The following is a 27083-nucleotide window of genomic DNA, read 5'->3' on the forward strand; positions in this document are numbered from 1 at the left end:
CTGCCCTGCAGCACCCGGAGGCGGGCCGAGCCGGGGAGGGGGCCCTGGTGGGCTGCGAGAGGATGAAGCAGGTAGGCCCCGGGATGCTGGGGATGGAGGGGGGTGGCAGCACCGGAGGAGCCTGCGGGGCGCGCCGCGGGCCCCTGGCAGGGGGGATGCGCCTGCCCCGGGCCTGGCCCTCCGGACCCCGCGGACTGGCCGGGGCAAAGCCTCAGGTCACAGCCGGGGGAGGGCCCCGCAGCTGAGAGGTGGGGGGCGGGGAGGTGCCGGGGGCGAGCCTGCCACCGCTTGGGTGTCCCCCCAGGCCCTGGTGGACGACACGGAGGATGTGTCCCTGGACTTTGGCAACGAAGAGGAGCTGGCCTTCCGGAAAGCTAAGATCAGGTGTGTCCACACGGGTGAGGGGCCGGCACCCCCCAAAGCTGCAAATGCTCGCACCGTCTCACCCTCCCGTTCATGCAGAGGGGCCCGAGGACCTGCTGTGAGTCGGGCACCGGCTAGGGACACACCCCGGACAGATGGGACAGGATCCCTGACCTCCAGAACCTCGGGGGGCGGGGGGGGTGAAGGTGGTCACGGAGGGGCAGGGGAGCTGACACCGAACAGGCAGACACTCGCATTAACAAGCTAATCACAGTGTGGGAGGAGCTGGGACGAAGGCAGCAGGGTGATGCAAGGGAAAGGGGCTGGGGAAGGCCACTTGCCTTAGTGCAGCCTGGGAGGGCTTCTCTGAGGAGGTGATGTTTGCATTGAGACCTGAGTCATAAAAGCAGCCAGCCAAGGGAGACTCCAGAAGTGGTCCTAGAAGAAAGGAGCCGCAAGGGCAGACACCCCACACTGTTGGAAGATCAGAGACTGGTGGTTGTCAGGAGTTGGTGGGGAGGGCAGAGGGATTGGCAGGAGCCTGGAGAGGTGGGCAAGGGTTTGAATTTTTATTCTAATCCCAGTTTCAGCTCCTCCCAGACATAGTGGCTTGGGTAAGGTCAGTTGCCTGCCTGAGACCTGCTGCATCCCGGGGGCGCAGGGTGGGGCGCGGTGAGGAGCAACCCTTGGACACAGCTGCTGGTGCCCTGGGCAGTTACCGCGTCTGGAGACACCTGTGGCCCAGCCACATTCCTCACCTGCTTCTGCCTATTGCTCCTTTAGGCCCACAGAGCTAGCAGGCCCTGCGCCTGGCACCCTAAGGCTTTTCCTTTTAAATTCACTGATTTGAATCCACCCAACCCCAGAATGGAATAGGATTGAATCCAACCAACCCCAGAATGGAATGGGACTGTTTTCCTTCCCTGGGGCTGCTGTAGCAGTTACCCTGAACTATGGTTTCAAACAAGGGAACTTACATTCTCCTGGCTCTGAGGCCAGGGTGGGGACAGGGCCACTCTCCCTTGGGTTAGCTAAGGTGCCTTTTCCACCTTCCGGTGGCTGCTGGCTTGGCCCCTCCTGCACCCTCCAGGCCTGCAGGGAGCATCTCTGGTTGACTCTCTCTTTTTCCAACTTCCTGATGCCTTGCCCTGGGTCGGACCTCTCTCTGCCTTCCTCGTAGGGTTGTGATTGCATTTAGGATGCACCCCATCATCCAGGTGAGCCTCTCATCTCAAGACCCTTCATTGAATCCCACCTTTGAAGTCCCTTTTGCCACATAAGTTAGCTTGCACAGGTTCTAGAGATCAGGATCTGGATATTTGGGGGGGCATTATTCTGCCTGCCATGTGATCAATGATTGTCTCTAAGGAAAGACCATGAGAAAGCTGAATTCCTGGGGACAGAATCTTACAGAACATCGGGCCTCATGACAGTTCAGTCTGTATTAAGTACCTCCTGTGTGCCTGCCTCTGGGCTGGGGGTTGAGGCCTCTTGGTATACAGGACACCCCCCTGCCCTTACAGGGCTACCCCCCGACCTGCCTGTAGCCGGGAGGGTCAGCCTTGACGTTGCTGGCATTTGGGCCAGTACTTCCTTGGCTCTGGGGCTGGCCTGTGCCTTATAGGCTGTTCAGCTGCATCCTGGTGGCCAGTAACCAGGCTCGTGGAAGTGGGGGTTGTGCGTGCCCGGGGTTGTTAGAGCGCTATTTTCAATGTTGTGATTGGCAAGAGCGCCAAGCTTACCCTGGTCTGTAGAGGAAGTGACAGCCAAGTTGAGCCCTAAAGGATGGAGGGGGGAGTTAGCTAAGCAGGGGAGAGGGAAGGGGTCACGGGCAAAGGCTTGGAGGTGAGCTCAGGAGGTTAGGGTCTTGTGGCTGAAGACCAGGGGTCTGGGGAGCAGAGGCTGGGGACACAGCCTGAAGTTTGGGAGCCACGCTGTCCTCTAGAACTTTCTGCGAGGACGAGGATGTGCCGTATCTGCCCTATCCTGTAGGCAGCCACATGACCACTGAACACTTGATATGTGGCTGGTGTGATTGCTGGAACTATTTGGATATTTCATTTTAATTAATTTTAATTTAAATAGCCATGTGTCACTACTGTATTAAACAGTGCCGTTCTAGAATTGGGATTTACACAGGGGAATGGTGTGACCAGAACTGCAGGATTGTAGGGGCAGAGGGAAGTAGGGAGTGAAGCTGGGGGCTTGGACCAGGCTGCTGGCAGGGGTGATGGAGAGAAGGACAGGGCCACAGAGGAGGTGGGCTCAGCCGCTGCAGTGATGGTCCACTGTGGACTGTGGATGGGGATAGTCCCGGATGATGCCCAGGCTCTGGCCTAGTGGCCCAGGTGAAGGCATACTGCTGGGGAAGAGGTGCTGAGCTCAGGATGGTCCTTTCTGGGTTGTGATGGAATGTTCTAATGGCTAGGTTGGTGGGCAGCTGGGAAGGAGGCAAGGAGCTCAGGAGTCATCAGGCTGCTTTCAGAGAGCTGGGAGGCAGCAGCTCACAGACCCATCTGTTTGAGAGCCCCCAGTCCCAGAATCCTCTGGTTTCCCTAATGCAGATTTCTGGGCCCAGCTCTGGACCTACATACCAGAGTCACAGGGGATGGCTTCCAGGGAATGAGAACTTAAAATAGCATCCCTCACAGGGTCTGATGCCCAGGAATAGAGAGATGTCTCTGAAATCCTGAGAATAGATGAGCTTCCCTGGATAGCAGGGTGGAAATCGGGTTCTTAATGGAGGCCTGTGCTTGGGCTTCAGGCGGGTATAGGAATCTTGGAAACCATTATCTAAGTTTCATTTGTGTGCTGCTTTAGGAAAGGCACTCAAACTGTTACGGATTATTAAATGGGTTGATGAACCGAAAAAGTTAAGACTGGTGAAGACAGGGTGGGAATTGTTTGTAAATTCGGTGTGACTTTGAATGGAGGTGACATCTCGGAAGAGATAGAACAGGATGTCAGGCCACTTCTTCCTTTACCACTTGCTGGTTTTGTGATCTTGGACAGGTCACCTTGCTTTGTTGTGCCTCCACCGACCCTTCTGTAAAATGGGATAACTGTACCAGCCAGACCTCACAATGCGGTTGCTGTGCAGTTTGTTCAGTAAATATTTTTCACAGTCTGCTGGGTAGCTGCTGCTGCTGGCTAAGCCCTGGGGACAGAGACCTGGTCCAGTTCCAGGTCAGCGAGGTGCAGTGCTATAGAGGGGGCGCCTTGGGGAAGAGCAGCGAGGTGTGACTCCCCAGTACACCTGGGCAGGTAGAGGAACCGTTGGCTGTGCTCTGTCCCTGTGTGTTTTTCCCGGTGGGGTACTTTTTCTCTTTCTAGCTTTTTCATTGTAGAAAAAATACCCTACAACATAAATGGTGCCATTATTAATCATTTTCAAGTGTATATTTCAATAGTGTTAAGTATATTCGTGTTCTCGTGAACCACATCCGCAGAACTTTCTCATCTCGCAAATCTGAAACTCTGTACCCTTTAAACTACTACTTCCATTTCCCCTCTCACCACCCACCCCCTGTCAACCATCATTCTAGTGTCTGTCTCTGTGAATTTAACTTCAGATACTTCATGTAAGTGGAATCATATAGTATGTCTTTTTGTGACTGGCTTATTTCAGTGAACATAATGTCCGCAAGGTTCACCCATATTGTAGTATGTGTTAGAATTCCCTTCCTTTTGAAGGCCGAATACTATTTCATGGTATGAATGGACCATGTTTTGTTCCTCTCTTCACCTGTTGATAGACTCTTGGGTTGTTTACCTTTTTCAGCTCTTATGAATAATGCTGCGATGAATGTGGATGTGCAAATATCTCTTTGGGACCCTACTTTCAATTCTTGATATATACCCAGAAGTTGAATTGTTGGGTTATATGGTAATTCTATTTTTAATTTTTTGAGGAACTTCCATCCATTTTCTCTGACGGCAGCTCCATTTCACAATCCTCAGTGATGTACAGGGATCTAATTTCTCTAAATCCTCACCAGCACTTGTTCTTTTGCTTTTTATTAGTCAGCCATCCTGATGGATCTGCGGTTTCTTATTTTGGTTCAAATTGACCATTCTTTAATGATGAATGATGCTGAACATCTTCTCATTTGCTTGTTGACTGTTTGTATGTCGTCTTTGGAGAAATGTTTATCCAGGTCCTTTTGTAAATATATGTTTTTATTTGGAATATTGGATTTTTTTGTTGTTGAGTTGTAAGTGCTCTTTACATATTCTGGATATTAACTCCTAATCAGATATATGATTGGAAAAATACCTTCTTCCATGTCATAGCTTGCCTTTTCATTCTTGGTTCTTCCCTTTGAGGTACAAAAACCTTTTAGCTTGCTGTCTTTCTGTTTGTCTATTTTTACTTTGTTGCCTTTGCTTTTGGTATTCTAGACTGTGTGTTTAACTGGAACCTAATTCACATATATAAATTCACTCTTTAAAAGTGTACATTTCAGGGCCTCCCTGGTGGCGCAGCGGTTGAGCGCTGGGTTGTGAAGCTGCCAGCAGCTTCTGCAGCGCCAGTTCAATCCCCAGCTGCTCCCCGGCCACCGGAGGAGGGTCCCACATGGCGCGCAGACCTCCCCTGCCGCCCGCCGCTCCCCTCAGCAGTGTACTTCGTTAGGTCTGCCTGTTCTGCTCCCCGCTCTGGCTCTGGTGAATTCTCTCACCCTCCCGCGCCTCTGACTGTACCCAGTGCTTGTATAAATAAATAAATATTTAAAAAAAAATAAAAGTGTACATTTCAGTGTAGATTTTAGTATATTCACAAGGTTGTGCAACCATTATCATCTAGTTCTGGAATTTTTTTATCACCCCAGTGGAAACCCTGGGACCCCGTAAGCAGTCACTTCCCACCCCTCACCCTACCTCTAATTTACTTTCTGTTCCCATGAACCTGCCTGCTCTGGACATTTCACATAAAATGAGCCATGTGCTGTGTGGCCTTTTGTCTGACTTTGGCCACTTAGCATGTTTTCAAGATCCGTACATGTTTGGGCCTTTATCAGAACTTCATTCTTTCTGTGGCTGAATCACAGCTCACTGTATGGATGGAGCACCTTGTGTTTATTCACCCATAAGTTGATGGACATGGTGTTTGCTTTTTCGTTCACATATCAATGCTGCTGTGAGCGTTGGTGGCCATTGGTGTGCACACAGTTCTCTTGGGCATAAACTCGGAGTGGGATTGCTGGGGGTATGGTTGCCCTGTGCTTTAGCTGTGCCGTCCTCTACAGGTGCTTCTGTGAGTATGCTGGGCTTCCAGCCATCTTGGGCTCCAGGTCAGGCAGGCCCAGCTTTACCTCTTTTTCTTTCTTTTTTTTTTTTAAAGATTTATTTATTTATTTATATAAATGCTGGGGTATAGGCCAGAGGTGCAGGAGGGTGAGAGGATTCACTAGAGACAGAGCGGGGAGCAGAACAGGCAGACGGACCAAAAGCACTAATGAGGGGAGCAGCGGGCGAGACAGGAGAGGTCTGCCACACCATGTGGAATTCTCGCCGGCCGGCTGGGATCAAACCCGTGCTGCAGAAGCTGTGGACAGCTTCACAGCACTGTGCTCAACCCGCTGTGCCACCGGGGAGGCCCCCACCTTTGCCTCTTGACATCACCATTCCCAGCCCACTGCAGTTACAGGACTGCAGACAGCTCCCAGACATACACAGGCTCTAGGCCTTGCGCGCTCAGAGAGGGTAGGGACAGTGCCTTCTGCCCAGCGGGGAAGACCCAGCTGTTCCCCCGTCACCCCAGCTGTTCCCCTGCCACCCCAGCTATTCCCCTGCCACCCCAGCTGTTCCCCCACCACCCCAGCTGCTCATGCCCTGTCCCTCCCTGGGTTAGGTGGGCCTCCTGGGGCAAGAGCCTAAGTGCCCCCCCAATCTTCTCTGTGGTTCTGTTCACCGGGGCCCAGGCCTGCTCACCAGCTCTTGAGGTGGCCCATGTCACACGCGGGCAGAGGAGACAATGCCATGGGCAATCCAGGGTCCCGCAGGCGGGATTGTAACTCTTCGCTTGTGGTGACGCTGGACTAGCCAGGGCACCTTCTGGAGCCTCCGTTTTCTTATCTGTAAAATAGGGGTGATGTTAGCTCCATCGTAGGGTTGTGTGAAGAGGACTAAAGGAGGTGACGAGTGTCTGTAACAAGCAGGACCCCGACACCTCATCCGGTGCCTGTCATCTTCCCATCAGGGTGCGCCCTGTGGGCAGCTGCCTGGCCGGGACTGAGCCCTGCTGCAGTGGCCGCCCATAGCTGGACCGCGCTGTGTCTTTAACCCCTGCACCACCGGGGAGGCCCCAGCGTGTTGGTGTTTTCAAGGCACTGTCTTCACGGAATTGATGTGCCCCCAAAGGTCACGGGTTCCAGTGGATCCCACCCAGAGTGAGATCGTCCCTCCGCGGACGTGGATTCCTCTCCTTTCTCTTTCCTTTCCCCTGTATCCCTTTTCCTTTCCTTTTCTGTTTTACTGGCCGTGCTTTATTTGCTCTTTCTCTTTTAAACAGGATAACCAGAGATACAGACAGTATGCATGGGAATAAAAACAGAAGAAACAAATTCTAAGAGATTGCAGTGCCACAGGCCGGGACTGATTTTAATCTGATTTTATTCACACTTGCCTTGAAAGGGAGCCTGGGTCGTTCAGTAAAACATACAATAAAAGCAAAATATGTTTTATCACGTACAACTTCCAAACTACGGTAATGCACCGTAACTGCTTCCAGGTACACAAGTCTAATGCTACAGGCCTTTTCTTTTAAAAATAAACACAGTCAAGACTCTGGAGCATTTAATAATAATGTAGGTAGGTCAGGTACCTCCAACACACAGTCAGCAGTTTACTTACAACGAGCACTAAGTAAATTAAGTGCATGGAAGAGCCTTGGGCTAAGCAGCCCTTGGTCCTCGGTTTAGCAGTCAGCAACAAACCCTGTGCCAGATGGAAAATGTGTATTTGCAAATATGTTTCAAAAATGGAGCTAACTCTTTGTAATCAAATACACAGAAGACACCACTTTGCTACAGTAAGATGTGCCCTAGCGATTCCCCGATTCCCGGCTCTCAAGAGCGTTCCAGATCACGGGTAAGTGTGAGCGAGCGCCGTCGAGGACCGCAGGCTAGTGGCCCGGCTGGGTGGAGTATGGGTGGAAGCTCGGGGGTAGAGGTTGGACACCGACTTTTGTTACCTTGAGGTAGGTGTCACGTGTACCAAATTTGGCTTTCATTTTCAGTACCGGCAACGGTACCAAAAATGTGAAAATGTTGACGAATGAGATTTTAGGACAAAATAATATTCCCACACAATTATGTATGTCAGAGAGCTCTGAAACTGCAGGGCGGCACGTGAGCCCTCCTGTCTGCCTCTGGAGTCCTCATCTGTGTCAGGCTGTGCTGAGGGGGCCGGCTGCTCACCCCGGGAGCGACACCCAGGGCCCCACCCTGGGACAGCAGACTTCCATCTTGTGCATCCTCTGGGGAGCACTTTATACTTCCCTGTGTCTCCCTGACTAGTCAGAGTAGGTTTCTAGCCTTGGTGCTGTTGCATGCCAGACTGAACCAGCCTTTGTTGGGGGGCTGTCCCTATAGGATGTTCAGCGGCATCCCTGGATGCACCCACTCAATGCTAGTAGCACAGCCCCCCAGTTGTGACAACCAAGAATGCCTCCAGCCATGGCCATTTTCCCAGGGGGGTGGACAGTCCTCCTGGTGGAGAGTTTTCATCTGGATCATTCTCTCTGTCTCTGCTTGGGGTTTAGATTTGGATAAGTTAACTTTGCATTTGAAGGAATTTAGAGCATTCCTGACCTCATCATGCTGACTTCCACCCCAGAGAAGCAGGTGGGGGATGAGGAAGGACAAGGGCCCAGTGATGGCCCCCTGGTGGCCACCTGGTATCCTCAGAGATCAATACACACCCTGCTCCAGCACTCACTGAGAAGAATTTGGGGTCTCTGCTGTTATTCCAAGAAGTCTGTTGGCCTCAATAACTGCAGGCCCCTCACCCAGGCCCCATCCCCAGTGACTGTGGGGAACAAGTCACACTGCCCGGCTCACGCTAAAATCTACTTTAAAAAATCTAGAAATATGACACATAAGCAGGTCCCAACAGAGCTGATTGTTTAATTTTAAGGAAGGTCCATGATTACCAAGGAAAATAAACCACAAAATCAAGGAACTAGACAAATTTCAGTTCTCTTTGATTAGGGCACGGAATTACATCTTTTGAAGTTAATTCCTTACATCGACAGCAGCTGAACTTCCCTTTTGGTATTTCTTGTTAACATGACATTGCTTGCACAAGCCACACCAACAACAAAATCACTGAAGGGAGATTTTCTCTTGAACTGTGACCCACATAACATTTGGGGACTGGAGGGGGCATTGGTCAGTTTCCTTGATGTTGGGCAGCAGCCGACTATCTGGACCTGAGTGTCTCACTCATGAATTCATTTGTCCCAGGGTTGGCACTGCTGGCATTTGGGGCCGGACCTTTGTGTCGAAAGATGTTTAGAGCATCCCTGGCCTTCTATCCATTAGCTGCCAGAAGCAACCCCAAGTTGCTGAGGGTCCCCAAATTACCTCCCCTCGGAGAACCACTTTATTCTTTCATGCTTTATCTACTCATTAAATCAGCAAAAATGTTCAAGATGTGCTTGGCACATCTCAAGGGGACACAGAGGAGACCAGACAGGGCATGCCTGTGCGGAATTTGGGGGTTTTATTATTTCAAGAAGTCTGTCGGCCTCAATAACTGCAGACCCCTCATTTAGGGAGCAGACAATGAGTATATGAGCAGGTGTCTAAGCAACACCACGTCAGGGAGTCGGTGCCAAGAGGACATGAGGAAAGGGGCCCAGGGCCAGGGAGCTCCTTTCCATCAGGGAGGGCTCAGAGGACTGAGGAGGTGCATTTGGATGGACGCCCAAACGTGGAGGGAAGAGCAGGTGCAAAGGCCCTGAGGTGGGAGGTTTTCTGTAGGGATTGTCAGGAGCAGGCCAGGGTGTAGAAAGCAGGAAGGTGGCAGGGAGGAGTCAGAGTGGAGCTTTGAAAATCCCTATAGCATGGGAATTTGGGGTTTCTCCTGTGTTTAATGGGTGATATTTGGGGATATTTGAACAGGGGGCAGGTGCAGTCTGACCAGCACTTGCACAAGCTGCCTGTGACCGCCATGTGGCCTGTAGGGTAAGAAACGAGATCTGTTAGGGGGACCAGGTGGGGTTGGGGTGAGAGATGCTGGTGGCTAGAGCTGGCTGACCACCAGGGGTGCCCCTGGGCACTTGGGTTGACCTTCACCTTCTCCCAGCTGCATGTGTGGGACTCGGGTAGGTGCGAGGTGGTGGAAGGCAGTGGTTCTGCATTCCCTGGGGACCTCAACCTTGCTGGCATCCCCAGGGAACTTGAATGAAGGACGGGCCAAAGCCTCGGGCTCTCTGTCCCTGAAGATGCTGGCTCAGGTATCGGTGTGAGGTGTGAGGGCTCTGGCCGTGTGACTCTGCTCTGCCCTGAGCTAGGAGGCATATCTTTCTAGGTTGTCCATTTGTAGACAAGAAGGGAATGCTCGTGCTGGCCCGTGTGTGTGTGCGCGTGCGTGTGCATTCATCTTCATTGGCGTGGGTGGGTATCGATTTCTGGCCAGTGAAGCTGCGGCTTGTCCTTAGTAAAGTTCAACTCTGTAAATCAGGGTGGGAAACCAGCGGGAGAGGCCCGGGGCTGGCCCTCTTCTAGTCATAAGGAAGCCCTGCCTCGAAGGGGCTCAGGCCTGGGTGTCCCAGGGCCATCTACACGGCATTCACTGCTGGGGCTTCGGGCTCCTGGGATGACTCAGAAGCAGCCACAGGTCTGCTGACTCATGTCCCCCGCATGATGCTACGGATGTCGGATGTCTGTTGCCTCTGGGTTTTTTAAAAGACTTCAGAAATTTTTAAGAAACGGTCAGCCAACAGACACGTTATCTTAGGCCAAGGAGATATTTTAAATGAATTTGAATTTAAGTTAAAAAATGAGAGAACAGATCCCATTAGAAGTCTGACTCACAAAGGGAGGCGGGTGGCAGTTGGGGTGTCTTGGGGACCGTGGGAAGTGCCCGAGGGGCTTGAGGCTTTTGCTTTGGAGTGATGGAACTGCTTTAGAACAAAAGTATGAAGTACAAAAGGCCGCTGGAGTTTCACTTTAAAATGGTTCATGTCATGTGATGCGACTTTCACCTCAATAAACTTTTTTGTTGCATTTTTATTTTTCTGTGTTTTACACTTTTAAGAGTATTTTTAGGTTCACAGCAAAATGGAGGGGGAGATTTCCCATACACCCCGCAACCCCATGAACAGCCCATTCCAATTTCAGCACCCCCCGCAGCCTGGTACCTTTATTACAATGGGTGAACCTACATCAACACGTCAGCATCACCCCAAACCTATAGTCGGCATTAGGGTCACTCTTGGTGGTGCCCATCCTGTGGGTTGGGTCAAATACGATGACATGTCTCCACCAGGCCGGCATCTAAGAGCCGCCACCGCCCTGAAGGACATCTGAGCTCCACCCATCCCTCTCCCTCGCCCCTGCTCCCCACCAACCCCCGCCCAGCCCACCGGGAGCCCCCCTACACTGTCTTACTCCTGCTTCCCTGGTTTCACTCTCCCAGAACCCATCTTGTTTGAAACAAAGTATGTAGCCTTTTTAGATTGGCTTTTTTTCTTTGTAATAGGCAATTAAATCATTTAATTTAAAAGTCACTTTCAAACCCCTGGATTACTGGCTGCTTCTGACCAGCTGCGGGAGTCTGGGGGTGAGGAGGGGGGGCTGAGTTGAGTTCTCCTTCTGGGGGAGCCTGGCAGCCAGGTGACCTGTTCCTGGCTCTGAGTTTGCAGCCCCTCCCGCCCCTCCTGGAAGGCGGGAAGTGCTGTTGAGTGCTGTTGCTTCGGGGCCAGCATCCCAGCCAGCATCCCCAGGGCCGGTGCTTTCTCCCCACCTTTGGGGCAGCCCACCCCCAGGTGGTGGAAGGGCCCATTTGTGACAGCCCAACCTCAGGGGCCCGGCTGTTGGGGGCCACTTATCCCGAGGAACCCCTCACCCCGGCCTTTGTGTGTAGCGTGCACTCTGCTGCTAAGTTTGTTTTTTAGATTGTAACATTTTTTTAAAGATTTATTTATTTATTTTATACAAGAACTGGGGTACAGGCCAGATGCGTGGGAAGGTGAGAGGATTCACCAGAGACAGAGCGGGGAACAGAACAGGCAGACTGATGAAACACACTGCTGAGGGGACCAGGAGAGGTCTGCGCGCCATGTGGGACCCTCGCCTGCCAGCCGGGATCAAACCGGCGCTGCAGAGGCTGCGGACAGCTCCACAGAGCGGCGCCCAATCACCTGCGCCGCCAGGGAAGGCCCATGGATTGTAACATTTTTAAAATTCATTTATTTTTTCAATTGAGCTATAATTCATATGGCATAAAATCCATGTATGGATCCATTTATGGTGTGTGGCTCAGTGGTTTTAATATGTTCGCAAGGCCACGCAACCATGGGTATAACCGAATCCCAGAACACGTCATTGCACCCAGAAGCCCTGCCCTTTAGACCTTAGCCCTCCATCACTGTAAGAGCCTCCTCCACCTGTGCTCACACTCCCCTCTGAGCCCCACGGCCCCATGTCTCCCCCTTTGTCAGTAAATAGCCGAGGGCTTCATGGGCACCCTACTCTGGGACAGGTGCCTGGAGCTGAAGGATTAGCTCCAGGCTCCCCAGGGGTAGCTGTGGGACCCTGATCTCACCTTATCATTCTGACTCTACTTACCCCACTGATACTTCATGCACTGAGTTGAGGTTGTCCACTTCAATTCTGTTGACCCCTAGGTCAGAATTCGCCCACCATGGTCCTTTTTTTTTTTTTTTTTAAAGATGTTAGACATTTAAAGCTACACTGGTTCAGTTGTGGCGCTTGATGGGGTGGTGTGGGGACAAAATACCATCTTAATATTTGCAATGATTGGGGCCTCTCTGGTGGCGCAAGGGGTTAAGCACAGCACTATGAAGCTGTCTGCAGTCTCTGCAGCACGAGTTTGACCCTCAGCCGGCCAGGGAGCAACCCACATGGCGCAGCAGACCTCTCCTGTCTCCCCACTGCTCTCCTCAGCAGTGTATTGCAGTAGATCCACCTGTTCTGCTCCCCACTCTGTCTCTGGTGAGTCCTCTTACCCCCTGCACCTCTAGCCTGTACCCCAGCTCTTGTACACATAAATAAATCTTTAAAAACTATATTTGCAACGATTGGTGGATACATCCTCATTCTGAACCATCACAATGCACAGAAACAAAAACACAAGGAAGGACTATATTCTCTGCATTTTATGGACGAGGGATGGAAGCACCCAAGAGGCAGGGGGCAGACCCAGGCTCATGCCAGGGCTGATATGTGACGCCTTCAAATCCTGCCCACTTCCAGCAGAATCAAGTAGCTCTTCTGAAATAAAATCGGAATTCAAATTCATTTATAATAGCTCTCTGGCCTACAAGAGTATGTCTGCGCTTGGGGGTTGGGGGGGCTGTTGGCTGACTCTCCCTTAAAAAATTAGCTAAAGTCTTTTAAAATCCAGAGGAGATAGACTCTGTAGGGTCATGCAGGGGACATAAGTCGGCACAATCTGTGGCTGCTGCTGAATCATCCGTGGGGTTCAGGGCTCCATCAGTGAGGGTGGCAGATGGCCCTGGGATACCCAGGCCTGAGCCCCTTTGAGGGAGGGCTTCCTTATGGGCCAGCCCCCCACCCCGCCTCTCCCCTTGGAGTCTGACTTCAGTGTGAAAAAGCACCCGCACCGCCCCCGCCCCCGAGCAGCCAGGCCCTTACCTTCCTCACCCTCCAGAGAGGTCTCAGCGCCTTCCTGCTGCTTAACTTCAGCCCAGGAGCCCTGTGGCTTTTGCAGTCTTTTAATGATCTTTCAGCATCTGTAGTGAGGCAGCCAGGTGCAGGGCAGGTAGAGGGGCTGGGAGGTCTGTCAGCCTCCCAGCCCCTGGCGAATCTTTACTCTCTCTGGTGTGCTCTCCTGATCTCTCCCTCTGGAAGCTGTGGCTCCGCCATCTTTCCGCCGCCCCATCCTCTGTGATGCTGCCCTTATGTGCTCAGCCTCTGGGCTCAGGTGTGCCCACTCACGCATGCCCACACCGTGCTCCAGGTGTCCGCCATCAGGTATGCATACTCCGAGCCCTCATTCCCAAGCGCCTCCTGCATTCAAGGCCACAGGTGATAGCCACAGAGGCCAGCGGCTCAGAAGCCTGAGCAATCTTCCTTTACCCTACGGGGGCACCTCAGACAGCCCGGTGAGGCAAAGGGGACGTTGATTCTGCCACTAAGGCAGCTGCAGGCCCTCCTCACGCCGACACCTTCTCCAGGGGAGCCGCTGGTAGGGGCAGCCCTGCCCACCCCAGGCTGCGAAGGTGCTTCTTTGCTCTGGCCCTGGGCCCTTCACATCCCGCTCTATCCTCATGTGCAGCTTGGGCAGCTCTCTCCCCTTCCTGCCTCGCTGGTTTTCTTTGCGCTGAAGGCCTAACTCCAGTACCTCAGAATGGACTCATTTGGAACGAGGGCCTTTGCAGGCGTGACTAGTTCTGATGAGGTCATGCTGGAGCAGGGAGTACTCCGAGTTCAATATGTCTGGAGTCCTTATAAAAACGTGGCCAGGTGAAGCCTGAGACACGGGGAGAAAGGAGAGCGTGTCTCAAGGTTCCCCATGCCTTAGCCTGTACCAGGCTTCGTTCCTTTATTTTTACTGTGGTTAAATATGCATAACTTCACCTCTACCCTGTGACCGCTTGGTGACGTTACACACACGTGTTGTGTGCCCCCCACCACCATCTCCAGACTTAGTCATCGTGCTATGCTGAGAGCCGAGTAACTACCCACTCTCTCCCCCCCAGCCCCCAGGTGCCTCTACGCCACTTCTGTATGGATGTGCCTATTCTAGGACCCTCACCTGAGGGGACCTGGACAGTATCTGTGCTGACTGTTCTGGCTTTTGTCACTCAGCATCGTGTTTTCAATGTTTCTCCAAGTTGTAGTCCTTATGGTCCTTTAGTTCTTTTTATGGCTGAATAATATTCCACCTTGGACACGCCGCTCGCTTGCAGGATGCTCATCCTTGTGAATGGTGCTGCTATGGACATGCACTTACATTTTGCTTGAGTCTTGTTTTCAGTTCTTTGGGGCTCCAGTTTCATTTGAAAATTCTGGGATATCAGCTCAGGAGTCCAGGCCACGTCACTATAGCTGTGCTGGGCAAACTGTGGGTGCCCTAGGGAGACCCCCTACAGGGCTGCATGCCCAAGGGCCTACCTACCCGTCCTGGGGTTCACCTTCATTTCGATGCTGAGCAAAGCTGGCCTCAGAAGTGGGGATGGCTCTTTAAAAAGAGCAAAGAACAGAAACAAGAGGGAAATCTGAGCTGCAGAGAGAAGCCGCTGCTACTCACTTCCACACTCGGCCTCTGTGGTGCTGACCGTTGAACAGGAACACTTTGCCGTCAGCATCTCCTCCGACATCCCAGCAGCCCCAGACCTGCCCAGACGCCTTGGGGAGAGGAGGTGACACATTGTCCTTGACATGGCATCCAGGGCATTTACAGGAGAAAACTTGGATCAGCCCAGATGGTGGCCTGGCCCCTACGGGCTCTGAAGGGCTCCCAAAGGCTCTGCTTTTTCAGTTGTGGGTCCTTTCTGCCTCATTCTGCGTTGTTCCTGCACCCGAGTTTATCTGGAAAGGGGAGTTGAGGAGGGTGCCTCAGGTGTGCCAAGCACATGAGTCACCAGGGAGCTTGTTAAAATAGTCTGAGGTTGGGCTGGGGTCCTGGGGAGTTTCTGCCTGGGGAGCTGGCAGAGAGAGCTGAGGGGGCAGGAGGAGGGCTAGGAGTGTGGAGAGCCTCAGGGCCGGGAAGGATGTCCCCACTTAAACCACGACCTTCAAAACTCTCTAAAGTAGAGAACTGGTCTGAGACCACATTGTGTTAGCTGGGACACAGGCCGGGCAGAGCCCAGATGGGGACTGACGCAACCTGCATAAAACAGGATTGAAACAGCATCTGAAAGTACAGTCGTCTTTTCTGTTTGCTTTGGACTTTTATAATATCAGCAGCAATAATCAAAATAACACCTACCACCTTAGACTAGGAATTGACCAAAGTGTTTTTAGGCTGAGATAATTTCTCTTCCTCTTTTAAAACTAGTATTTGGGGGCCATGGCCTAAAGGTTAAGTCTCAGCACTACTACCGCTTTGGCCTGAATTCTATCCCCTGGCCAGGGAGCTAGCCCACAGAGCGCAGCAGACCTCTCGCCCACTGCGCCCCTCAGCAGTGTATTTCAGTAAAATCTGCCTGTTCTGTTCCCCACTCTGTCTCTGGTAAATCCTCTCAATGCCCACAACCCAAATAACTAAGTATTTTATTTTATTTTTTAAAGATTTATTTATGCATACAACAGCTGGGGTACAGGCTAGAGATGCGGGCGGAGGGTAAGAGGATTCACCAGAGACAGAGTGGGGAACAGAACAGGCAGACTGACTGAAATACGCTGCTGAGGGGAGCAGCGGGTAAGCCGGGAGAGGTCTGCTGCGCCATGTGGGTAGCTCTCCGGCTGGCCAGGGATCAAACTCGTGCTGCAGAGGCTGCGGATTGCTTCATAGTGCGGTGTTTAACCCCTTGCGCCACCAGGGAGGCCCTAACTAAGTATTTTATTTTAAAATTGTCATTTTTATTTATACATACCAAAGTTGGAAAGACTATTCTTGTATGTTTCATGTTTTTTTATTTAAGAGTTAGTTTGAAAGGAGGCAGACTAAAGCTTATTTATCAAAGTGGTTTTGGTCATTAAAATAATACACCTTGCATTACAAGTTAAGCAGACAGTCTGCTGAGTAGGGCCCAGCCCCATGAACCTTCCAACAATTGGAATTTTTTCTGCATTTTAGTTCAGGAGAAAACCACAGTCAAAAAACGAAAACCAAAATGAGATGGGCAGGGGATTTATTTGAGTATATTAACTTCTAGGTTTTACCCTAGATCACTATACACTCTCTTACATCCCCAAAGTCTGTATTAGGATCCTGTGACCCTAAATGGGTTCAGTCACAAGGTTCAACAACAGATATTTGCTGAGAATCTTAAATACCAGGTGCATCAGGGATATAAAATTACCTGGAACATGGTCTCTGGCCGGGGAAGAACCTTCAGGTATTGGAGAAGGACTCATTTCTCCTCAGGGTGAAAGGGGAAAATTGTGTCAAGATAGTTTAGTTGAAAGATCCTCCATCAGGTTTAAAACAAAAAAGGTGTAAGAGACTCCTAGGAGCCTTACCTTCTTGAACATTCCAGGCTTGGAAGTTCTGTGTGATCATGTCTAGTTCTTAAATGCCAGGGCCCTTCCCTGGCTGGCCTTTCATCCAGGCTGCGGGAGAGCTTGGCATCTGGAAGCACAGAAGAGAAGATTCTGGTGAGTCGCTGTTGTTTGGGCCCAGCTTCCCCTTCCCATCAGGAGTGAATGCAAACAAGCCCCTTAAATTCCACCTTTATTCTTCACTTTCCCTTGGGAGTTGGAAGCCCTGCCATCCTACAACGTGTGCTCACTCTGACCAAGCTTCTTCTTGGCAGCACCGAGCAGGCTTGTGCCCCAGCGGGTCTGCCAGCCCACAGGCCACAAGCTGGCAGCTCGGGGGCCGGCGTGAAACACCGCCTGCACTATTTTAGCTACACAATTAGTCGCCATCATTTAAAAATCCGGTTTCCCATCGCGAGCCTGGACACCTGGCTTATGCGGGTTTCAGATCTGATGGTACTGGGTGGGGTTTGCCGAGTCCCGGGTGGCGCTGTGACGACCTCATCATCAGGCTTGCACTGTGGCTTCCTGGAGAAGCTGTGACCCTTGTCACCCATTTACCCATTGGTCTCTCGCCTTTCCAGATCATCGTTTTAAGTAGTGGAGGGACGGTGCTTGGCGGAGGTGAGCGTGTTCCCCTGGGTTCTCTCTCTCATGTCTGAGGCTCAGTGGACAAAGGTCTCCCCAGGTCACATCCAGCATTCGAGTGCCACTTGCCGTGAGTGAGACTGGGGTTTGCACACCCTGATCTCACCCCTCACGAGACTTCATGTTCCCCACACGCTGTGTCTTCACAATGTTGATTTATTGGCAGTTTACCGACGCTCCAACACGTGGGCGCTGACGTGTAACAGGTATAGCTGGCCCACCTGAGCATCGGTCAGGGCCGGGGGGCACAGGAACCCACGCGAGCTGACTGTCCGTTGACAACCTTAACGCATCTGCAAGTCCGACGTTCTCCAACTCTGTCCAACACCGTCAGTTGTTAAGGGCCCAAAGTCAGAGCAGATGCGGTGCAGTCCGGTCCGCACAAAGGCATTTCCAGGGCCTTGCAGTGACCGAGCTCTGCGGGCTGCGCCGTCTGGGCAGTCCCCAGGGAGCAGCGTGCTTCCTGCCAAAGCCCGGACTGGGCGGCAGCGCCTCAAGGAGCGGACTCTGCAGAGACGCATGTGCAGTTTGCTTGGTCTTCCTCATACTTTAAAGAGTCTTTCTGCCCAGGGTCAGTGTGTAGGGTTGTTCAGATGAGGTTCTCGAAAGTTCACCTAGGGTGTTTTCCTGGGGTGCTGCCCTACCACTGGTGTCTTTAAGTTGACGGGGTGCTGTCTGATTTACTCCCCCAAAGTGGGTTTGTGCTTTGACATTGGTGACGCCATCATATTCAGTAGAAGATACGGCATTTACAGCTCATCCAATAGTATGACTATTCAAACAATAAAATGCTCTCGCCACCCTCTATCCAGGAACGTGTCCCCGAGGACCGAGGCTGCATGTGGTCTGCATGTGCTCTGCTCTGTCACTGCCGGAATACCCCAACCTTTGCCTTTAGGGAACTGGTCCCTGTGCCCCAGGTGGGGAGGCAGTCACCACCATTGTTTCACTTCAGACACGGCTGGTGATGTTTGGAACCGAACAGGGGAAAGTACTGAATTCTTCAAAGGGGAGAGGAAACTTGCTGGCCGGCACCCCAGGGAGGGCTGTTCCCTGGGAGCTGTGACCTGCGCTAGTCGGCTTGGGATGCACCCGGGGCCCCAGGATGAGGGTCTTCTGTTCTTTCCTAGGCACCCCTTGGCCACCTTCTTCCACCTGTTCTTCCGAGTGAGTGCCATCGTCACCTACCTGTGCTGCGACTGGTTCAGCAGGAGCTTCGTGGGCTGCTTCGTCACCGTGCTGCTGCTGCTGTCCTTCGACTTCTGGTCGGTGAAGGTGCGGCCTCTGCCCTGAACCACGGGGCTGACCTGGGCTAGGGGCTTGGTTTAAAATGCTGTGACTCTTATGAATCAGGAGGCAAACGTTGCTCAGAGACAAAATGTTGACTAGGTGGCTTCCAGGGTGTCAGCTGTCCTGGTTGCAAACACGCATCCCGTGAGGGTGACTTCATTTCATTGTTTGTTGGTTAAATTCACAAGCGTCGTGTATTTAAACACACGTATGGACGCTTTAAGTAGATGCACATGCACATACGCACACATTTTTAAGCCTCGTTAAAAACTGGGAGCCTTGGAATCTTGAGAGCCCCCCCCAAGTCCATCCGCCTTTCTTCCCGCTCCCAGTACAAGTTTCACATGAACGGGTGACCTTTATTCCTCGGTTCAAAAGATCGGGGCTCTCACGACCTCTGATGTGCTAAGTCATTTTGTCCATTCTCAGAATGTAACCGGGAGGCTCCTGGTGGGTCTTCGCTGGTGGAACCAGATAGACGAAGATGGAAAAAGCCACTGGGTTTTTGAAGCCAGGAAGGTACTGTCATGCCGAGTCACCCCAGAAGCGGGAGCAGGGCTGTGGAGGGTGGCAGCGGGTTCTCGGGGCGCCGGGTATTGACCCCCACCCCCCATCCCCCCTCCAAGCCCTGAGAGGGAGCGAGTGTGGAGTGAAGCCATCGCCCGCTTCTAGGTGGCCACTGTCACTGGTTTTTGAAATTGACTCACTTTCCCACAACAGGTCTCTCCAAATAATGTGGCCGCCACAGAAGCGGAAGCTCGAATCTTCTGGCTCGGACTTATTATCTGCCCCATGATTTGGGTCGTGTTCTTTTTCAGCACCTTATTTTCCCTGAAGCTAAAGTGGCTGGTAAGGCAACACCTGGATCTGCCATCGCCCGGATGTCTCCGCAGAGCTGTGGCTGAGGAGAGGGTTCCTTACATAGCCACGAGGCACTGAAGCAGCTGTGCCAATGGAGCTCACCCGCTGGGAGGGCAGAGCTCAGCGGCTGCTGTCTACTCAGTCACGCAACCCTCGCCACAATCAACTTTAGGATATTTCCATCACCCCCCAGAGCACCCCTATACCCGTGAGCCATCACTGTACCCCCACTTCCCACGCCCTCCCCTTGGGATATACTTATCTGTTTCTATAGATTTGACTGTTCTCTAAATTTCCTATAATTGGAATGTACGGTCTTTTTAGGACTTCTTTCACTTAATTTTTTGTTTTAAGATTTATTTTTAGGGCCTCCCCTGGTGGCACAGCAGTTGAGCGCTGGGCTGCGAGGCTGCCCACAGCCTGTGCAGTGCCGGTTTGTTCCCTAGCCACCGGCGAGAGTCCCACAAAAAAAAAAAAAAAAAGATTTATTTTTATTAGGGCTCCTTGGTGGTGCAGGGGTTAAAGTCTGAGCACTGTCATGCTATTACCAGCCACGGAGCCTGAGGTCGGAGCCTGAGGTCGTTCCCAGGCCAGGGAGCTGACCCACATGGTGCAGCAGACCTCTCCTGTCCCGCCCACTGCTTCCCTCAAGACCTGGATGTAGGTCAGAGGCGTGGGGGTGAGAGAATTCAGCAGAGATAGAGTGGGGAGCAGGACAGGCAGATCTACTGAAATGCACTGCTGAGGGTCTGCTGTACCCTATGTGGACCAGCTCCCTGACCAGGGATCAAACTCAGGCTGTGGTGGTGACAGCGCTGAGATTTAAACCCCTGCACCATCCAGGAGGTCCCTCACTTAATGTTTTTAAGGCCCATCTGTCTTGTGAACACGTTGGCACATTTTGGACTAATACTCCATTGTTTGGCTGGGCCACATTCTGCTTGTCCATCCATCCACGGAGGAACTGGTTGCGTCCATCTCTTGGCTTGTAAGAATAATGCTGCAGGAGAGGAATTTAAAGCACAGGACATCCTACTTGGACAGGACACCCTCCTCAGCAGGAGTTAGCTAGCCTCTGAGTTTTGAGGTTTTCTTTCGGAGTTAGTGCCCTTCACCACTATGATCTGGTTTGTTCAATGAGCAACTGAAATATCCAGACAGTGAATGAGCCACGTGTGGGCTCTGGAATTTGGATCCTGGCTGCACCAACGTCAGCTCTGGAGCCTGCGGCTTCCTCCCTGTAAAGAGGGCTGGCAGTGCAGCCACTGCTTGGGCTGCTGCTGGTGTAAACCTATCCCTGAGCTTTTGAGAGCTCAGGAAAGATGGGTGGGGTCCAGGCCAGAGTCACTTCTGCTTGGCTTGGGAAGATTTCAATTTATGCTCTTAGGAAAAGTACCTTTGCTTTATCTGACCGCAGGCCCTCGTGATAGCTGGGATTTCTCTCCAAGCCGCAAACCTCTATGGCTACATCCTTTGTAAGCTGGGAGGTGAGAGTGACATCAGCAGGGTCACAGCCAGCTTTCTGTCCCAGACGGTGTTCCAGACGGTGAGTGTTTCATCACCTCGGGCCCCTGCGCTCCGGACAGTGAGACCTGTTGTAACCGCATTTTTTTACGTTTTCCTTTTCAGCCAGCTGGCCACTGTCTATCTTATTACAATATATAAACAAAGATATCGTTTTAACAAAAATAGCATAATAAAAATATATACAAGATCTGCCGTTTTAACCGCAAGGGAGGCGTACAATTAGGGGCGCTCAGCACATCTCCCTGGCTGGGCAGCTGTCACCACCTCCCCCCTCCAGGGCCCTTCATCTTCCCAGACTGGAACTGTCCCCACACACTAGTGTCCTATCCACTTTCTGTCCTAGGAATCTGCTGACTCTAGGGACCTCATACGAGGGGAATCATATAGCATTTGTCCTTTTGAGAACTTCCCTGCTTCATTTTTAGCGATTTAAAAAACTTTTAATATCATAAAAGTCTTAGAATGTCTAAGAACCACACAAAAAAATATTTTTTAACCTAACCCAGCATATATTTCTAGCACAGAAGAGATATGTTTCACCAGGCTCATCCTGAAAATCTTTTCTGTACCGGGTGGGCTTGCTCTGGCCTTGAACTGGCAGAATCAGGCCACTGATGTGAGGACAGAGTCATGCTCGCTCTCCCCTTGCAGGCCTGCCCCAGTGACTTCCAGAAGCCGGGCCTTGAGGGGCTGGAGATTCACCAGCGCTAGGTGAGAGGTGGGGGCAGGGTCTGCACGGCAGGGCCTGGGGGCTTTGGAGCATAGCGTCCTGGGCATAGCTGTGCCTGGGGTCCGGGTGGGCTGCCCAATACCCTTGGGGGCCAAATTGGGCCTTGGGCCTTCCTGGAGTTTTGCAGTCTCCCTTCCTCACATGAACACATGCAAATTCAAGCGTGGTTGGAGGTGCAGGCCTCAGGGGAGTGAGTGGCAGGGAAATGAGAATGGGTGGGGAAGAACACAGGGATCAGCAGCCTGCCACCTTTCTGCCCCAGGGTTAAGGGGGCAAATGGGAATGACTCTGTCCCTAGCTGGTCTTAGACAAGTGAGCAACTTGAGGCAGCGAGGATAATTTGAGAGCTGACAGCTCGCTCTCCTTTTTATGTAACTGAAATCCCTGTATGTTGTTCTGAAGGCCCCTGGAAGCAGGTGGGTGCAGTGTACACGCACCGGGTGCAGGCACAGCCCACAGCTGCTTACCTGGGGGTTGAAGCGCTCCAGGTATCTTGACAGCCCCAGCTGCACACCCACACGGGCCTCTGCCAGGCTCCCATGCACCCAGCACGCCCCAACTCTGGAGAGTAGCCGTGGGGACTGCCCAGCACGCCCCAACTCTGGAGAGTAGCCGTGGGGACTGCCTCGCGTGAAGTCTTGGCTTCATCCCTCCTGTTCTTTTTTTTTAGGCTCGTCTCTGAAAGTGGCAGTGGCTTCAGTGAGAGGTTCTGTCATCGGACAAGTTTCCGCCAGAGAAGAATTCCCCAGCCTGCCAGCTGGCGGCTTTTCAGGGGAAGCAGGCCTTGGGGGAGGTTTGAGGAAACATTTTTATTTTTTTTTAAACGGCATGTTTGGTAGAACACCCTTTACACATGTTCTAAAGGAGCGTACAAATACTAGAGGATGAAACTGAAAAAGTGGCTTCCACCAGGCCAGGCCGGTCCCTTCCTGTGACCCATGTGTCCCCGGGGCCGCCTGCGTCCTTCTGTGTTCAGGAAGGCAGGGGGTTCTCTTCTTTTGGCTGATGCAGGCTGCAGAACTCCTGGATTCCTGGAAAACAGGGCGATGTGTCAGCGCCTAGGCCGCCTTGTTCTCTGGGGCGGACTCTCCAGACAGCTTAATTCCCCAAAGAAGTCCTGTTTCTACCGAGGAATCCTCGAAGGTGCCCAGATACCAGCTGCCTTCCTATGGCCCATTCTGTGATCGGGAATTCCGGGAGAGATGTCATTTACCCTGAACACTTGCTCAACAAAGCCCAGCCACAAACTGAGGGGTAAAAACTTCAACGACAGGTTCTGGCTGCGACAGCCAGGCAAGGGCCACCTTGGCGGCTGAGCAGGCCCACGTGTGAGTTTGTCTCAGCTCCTGGAGCTTTGGGTTTTCTTCCTTCTCTTTGTATGGTTTCACTGAGATGTATTTCCTGTACCGTAAAACTCATGCGGCTGTGCTTTCAGACTGACTTCGCTCACAACATTGACATACTGGAAGATCCCCAGCTCCTGGTTGAGGGGGACACCCTCCAGGCCCTCCTACACCACTCCACCCTCCTCTCCCCACCCGAGGCTGTGCGGCTGTAGTCATTTGTGCTCCTAGGTGGGACCCGTTCACATCCCAGCCCACGTGGCTCATTTATTTCCCTTTCTGGCCTCGAAGGCATCAGAACTTACAAGACTCAATCACTTACTTTGAATTATGCTTCTGTAGGCTAAAGTGGCTGGCGAATCTGGTGCATCGGTCAGAAAAGACTGTCCGTTGTCACAACTCTTTCCTTAAAAAAACAAAGAAATCCCATTGAAATCCCTGAAGAAAACCTAGTGCCAACATGACCTTGGCACTTTCTGTGCCTGTGAGGAGGAACAAAGCCAAGAATGTTGGGGGGCTCCAGGACCACCCCACATTCCAAGGCAGCTCTGACTGTCCTATGGATCACTGGGGTAGTGGGTGGCAGTGCTGGTTCCAGGGCTCACAAAATGGAGTCAGCAGCTCCCGAGTGGCTCCCGAACCTGCACTGCACGGAGCAAAAAAAGTAGAGACTACAAAAGGTCAAAGGTGAGAAGCGTGTCTCAGACACCTTCCTGGGATTATGGGCACACAGGCAGCGCACGCAGGCTCGTCCGCACTCAGGTGCTTGAGAGTGGTCGGGGACTCGGTGCTCGTGTAGGCCCTGCTGCCCCACATACGACTGACCTGCCAGTCAGCACTGAGCACCTGCTGCCAGTGCGAGTGTGCAGCACTCGGGAGGGGTGAAACGCAGCTGGAGCTTTGGATGTGGTACAAAGAGGAGTTCAGGATCTAGTCTTGGGGGTGCCACGGAGCCTGGGGTCCCACAGACCGTTCTCCTCCTTGGAGCAGCTCTTGCCCCTTCCCCACTTCCACAAAGCACACATCCCCCAAACTGCAACTTTGGCCTCTGTTCTATACACCGCCTTGGGGACCCCTCCTCTACTCCTGGCCACTCTCCCAGGCCTGAAGACAAACCTAAGGCCTCCCCAGCCTGCAGACACAGCACCCCAGAGGGAACCCGCCACCCCCGACAGTGCCCCCCAAGTCACTCGGGGATGTCGCAGACAGCAGGCCTCTGACCCCTCCTTCTGCAAGACCGTCAAACCCTGACCCCTTGGCCGGCCAACACGAGGCGCTGCCCCCCCTGCCCTCCGGTGAGCCAGCCACGGGGCTCCCTGAGAACACACTGGTGCCCCTGAAACAAGTCCTCAGCTCGCATCTGACAAACGCAGCCGAGCTCCCGGGCTGCACACACAGCCGCCGCAGGGGCTCCCCCCTCCCCGCCAGCATTCTCCCTCCACTTCCAGTGGGCCGGGAAGCCGTCAGCACTGAACATGGGGCTCTGTTGGGGGGCAGGAATAGGACATGGAGGGCATCTTTCTAAGGGGTTTTTGAGGTTAATTCTGTCCATGACCCGCACCTCCAAACCTATTTCCCGTCCAAGAGGGAGCTCTACTGCCCTCTCCTGCCTGCATGGGCCCCAGGCCATTCCCCTCTGTCCCCTCTCCTCTCAGTATTCCTAGGACCTTCACCCCAGCTTTCCCTGAAACTCCCTGCCCCCCTCACCGAGGTCTGCCAGCTCCCCTGGTTCCAAGCGTGTTTGCGGATTCTCTGCCCTAGAGCTTGACTCGCAAGGGTCCCACTGCCCAGCTGTGGCCTGGCAGCACCGGGGCGAGGAGGGAAGGCTTTACTTGGCCACGAGGGTAGGAATGGGGATGCCCGCACTCACCCACCTATGTGTGGGTCCAGGGGCACTTTGCCCAGGAGGGGGACGTTCAGATCCTGGCACATCACCTCCGCACCCCCCGTCGTCGGCGGGAATATCTGAGACTCTTTCTGTGTGACAAGGGAAAAGAGGGAGGAGATGTGATTTTGTTTCAGAATTGAGAAGGCCCACGTCTTAAAACACCTTTTAAAAAGCTATTTTGTAATATCAAACACCAACATCCCCCAAAACATTCATTAAATTAGCAATAGAAGCTTGTAATTGAGATGCTACTTCCTGGGACAGGGGAGGAGCTGGCTGGCACCTAGGCAGCCGGCACCGCTCACCTTGCACTTGGGGCAGACGAAGCCACTCATGTTCTCCACCACCCCGATGATGGGCAGCTTCACCTTGCGGCAGAAGCTGATTTCTTTCCGCACGTCCTGGAGAGACACCTCCTAGCAAGGGCCAGAAAGTCTGGTGACTTCACAGTAAAAACAGGTTGTGTGGTGGAGGGGACAGGTGTCCTGGTCGATTTTTACCATCACAAAGACTTAAGAGAATAAAGCACAGCTGCTGATTTTTGGGGCTCCCTAAGAGTAATGGGGTGATAACGCAGCACGGCAGAGTACCAGTGCTGTGGGGTCTCCTCAGGCCAAGGCCCTCTCCTCAGTTTGGGGTCAGCATGGCTTGGCAGCATGTGACTGGACAGAAGGCGCTGGGCACTGCCAAAGAAGGGGTGAGGACCACAGCAGGTGAACCAAAAACGTGTCCACTGCCCAGGCTGGTTCTGCGGGGAGTTCCTGAATTGTTTTGACAGGCGTGTCCATGTGGGTACTCACCACAGAGCATGGCCAGGGTGACGTGACCAGGAAGGACTAAGTTACCGCAGCACCAAATCTAAATAACAGCAGCACCAAAAATCTCACTGGCTTTGTGAAGGGAAACTAAGAAGGCAATTCTGAACCTCTATAGTTTAATCCGTGGACCAAAAAACACTGTGGAATGCTTATTCGTCGTCGTAAGAGAAACCCAAGGTCCCTGAAGACCTGCCCAGGGTGTGGCTGAGAAGCCTCCCCAGCGGGCCCGGCTGCCCGCTCACCTGAGGTGTGGTGATTATCACCGCCCCGTCGATGCGCGCTGCCGTCAGGTACTGGACCACCGACAGGTGCTCGTCCGACGTGCCAGGCGGGGTGTCTACGACGAGGTAGTCCACCTCGCCCCAGTCCACATCTCGGAGGAACTGCTTGATCATGCCTGCAGAGAGGACCACGACACCCTGTTCTCTCAGTGGCTCTCCCAGAAGTACGGGTTCGATCTCCGTGACCCCCGATCTGTGCTCTGAATCTCGGGGTCTGACAGTCAGCATTTTTGGATGTCATTCCGGGGTGGGGGTGCTGCTAGCACCTGGCGGCTAGAGAAGCCAGGGCTGCCCACACCCTACAATGGCCGGCACAGCCCGCCCCTCCCAACAAGCTCCCTCTGGGACAAATGCCCGTCAACCCAGCACGGATGCCCCTCACACGCCTCTCTCTCGCTACCAAACCAGAGACAGGAAATTTCAAGGTTACACAGGTCTTAAGGGGAGAGAAACTCATAACACATTTTAATGACACATGGGAGCGAGTCCTTCTAGTAGCTGTCTTCGACCAGTGGAGAAGACCAAAATGGAGGCATCAGGGTGAGGCTCTAGAAAGCCCAGCAGATGAGAACTGACCCCTGAAGGGGATGGGCTGTGCGGGGACCTGCGATGGGGCTGCCCTTGGGAGAACGTGGCGGAAGACAGAAAGCAGAGGCACAAACCGTTCTTCTTTGGTCCCCTCCAGATAACAGCATCGTCAGGACTGCTGAGCAAGAACCCCACCGACATCACCCCCAGGTTGTCTTCCAGAAACTGGAGAGAACAAGCAAGAAGCACTCTACTTTATTTTTATTTATTTATTTATTTATTTTAAGATTTATTTATTTATATAAGCACTGGGTACAGTCAGAAATGCGGGAGGGCGAGGGAATTCACCAGAGCCAGAGCGGGGAGCAGAGCAGGCAGAAGGACCGAAGGACACTGCTGAGGGGAGCAGCGGGCGGCAGGAGAGGTCTGCGCGCCATGTGGGACCCTC

General features: G+C 52.7%; 2 protein-coding genes across 4 annotated transcripts in view; one reads left to right on the top strand and one right to left on the bottom strand.

Moving 5' to 3' along the window:
* Nucleotides 1-24364, top strand: TVP23A (trans-golgi network vesicle protein 23 homolog A). 2 transcript variants are annotated; one of them, XM_037507610.2, is made up of 9 exons: nt 1-71; nt 305-384; nt 7375-7452; nt 18500-18644; nt 19089-19178; nt 19380-19508; nt 20938-21066; nt 21699-21758; nt 22448-24364. In XM_037507610.2, the coding sequence occupies exons 1-8, from the start codon at nt 63-65 to the stop codon at nt 21756-21758; spliced, it is 720 nt and encodes a 239-aa protein (XP_037363507.1). In that variant the 5' UTR covers nt 1-62; the 3' UTR covers nt 22448-24364. The 2 variants fall into 2 exon arrangements, with proteins under 2 accessions (XP_037363507.1, XP_037363508.1); XM_037507611.2 differs by lacking the exon at nt 7375-7452.
* Nucleotides 22450-27083, bottom strand: part of NUBP1 (NUBP iron-sulfur cluster assembly factor 1, cytosolic) — an 11887-nt gene continuing 7253 nt past the window's right edge. The window contains exons 5-10 of one of the 2 annotated variants that reach the window (XM_037507609.2): nt 26770-26860; nt 26069-26223; nt 25314-25424; nt 24995-25097; nt 23443-23526; nt 22450-22808 (exon numbers count right to left, since the gene is read on the bottom strand). In XM_037507609.2, coding sequence (XP_037363506.1) covers nt 22750-22808; nt 23443-23526; nt 24995-25097; nt 25314-25424; nt 26069-26223; nt 26770-26860 — 603 coding nt within the window. In that variant the 3' untranslated portion in view covers nt 22450-22749. The remainder of the gene's footprint in view (nt 22809-23442; nt 23527-24994; nt 25098-25313; nt 25425-26068; nt 26224-26769; nt 26861-27083) is intronic. The other variant, XM_037507608.2, reaches the window with a different exon arrangement.

The sequence above is a fragment of the Talpa occidentalis genome, unplaced genomic scaffold (assembly GCF_014898055.3).
Source record: "Talpa occidentalis isolate TD23 unplaced genomic scaffold, MPIMG_talOcc4v2.1 talOcc4.12, whole genome shotgun sequence".
Classification (NCBI taxonomy): domain Eukaryota; kingdom Metazoa; phylum Chordata; class Mammalia; order Eulipotyphla; family Talpidae; genus Talpa; species Talpa occidentalis.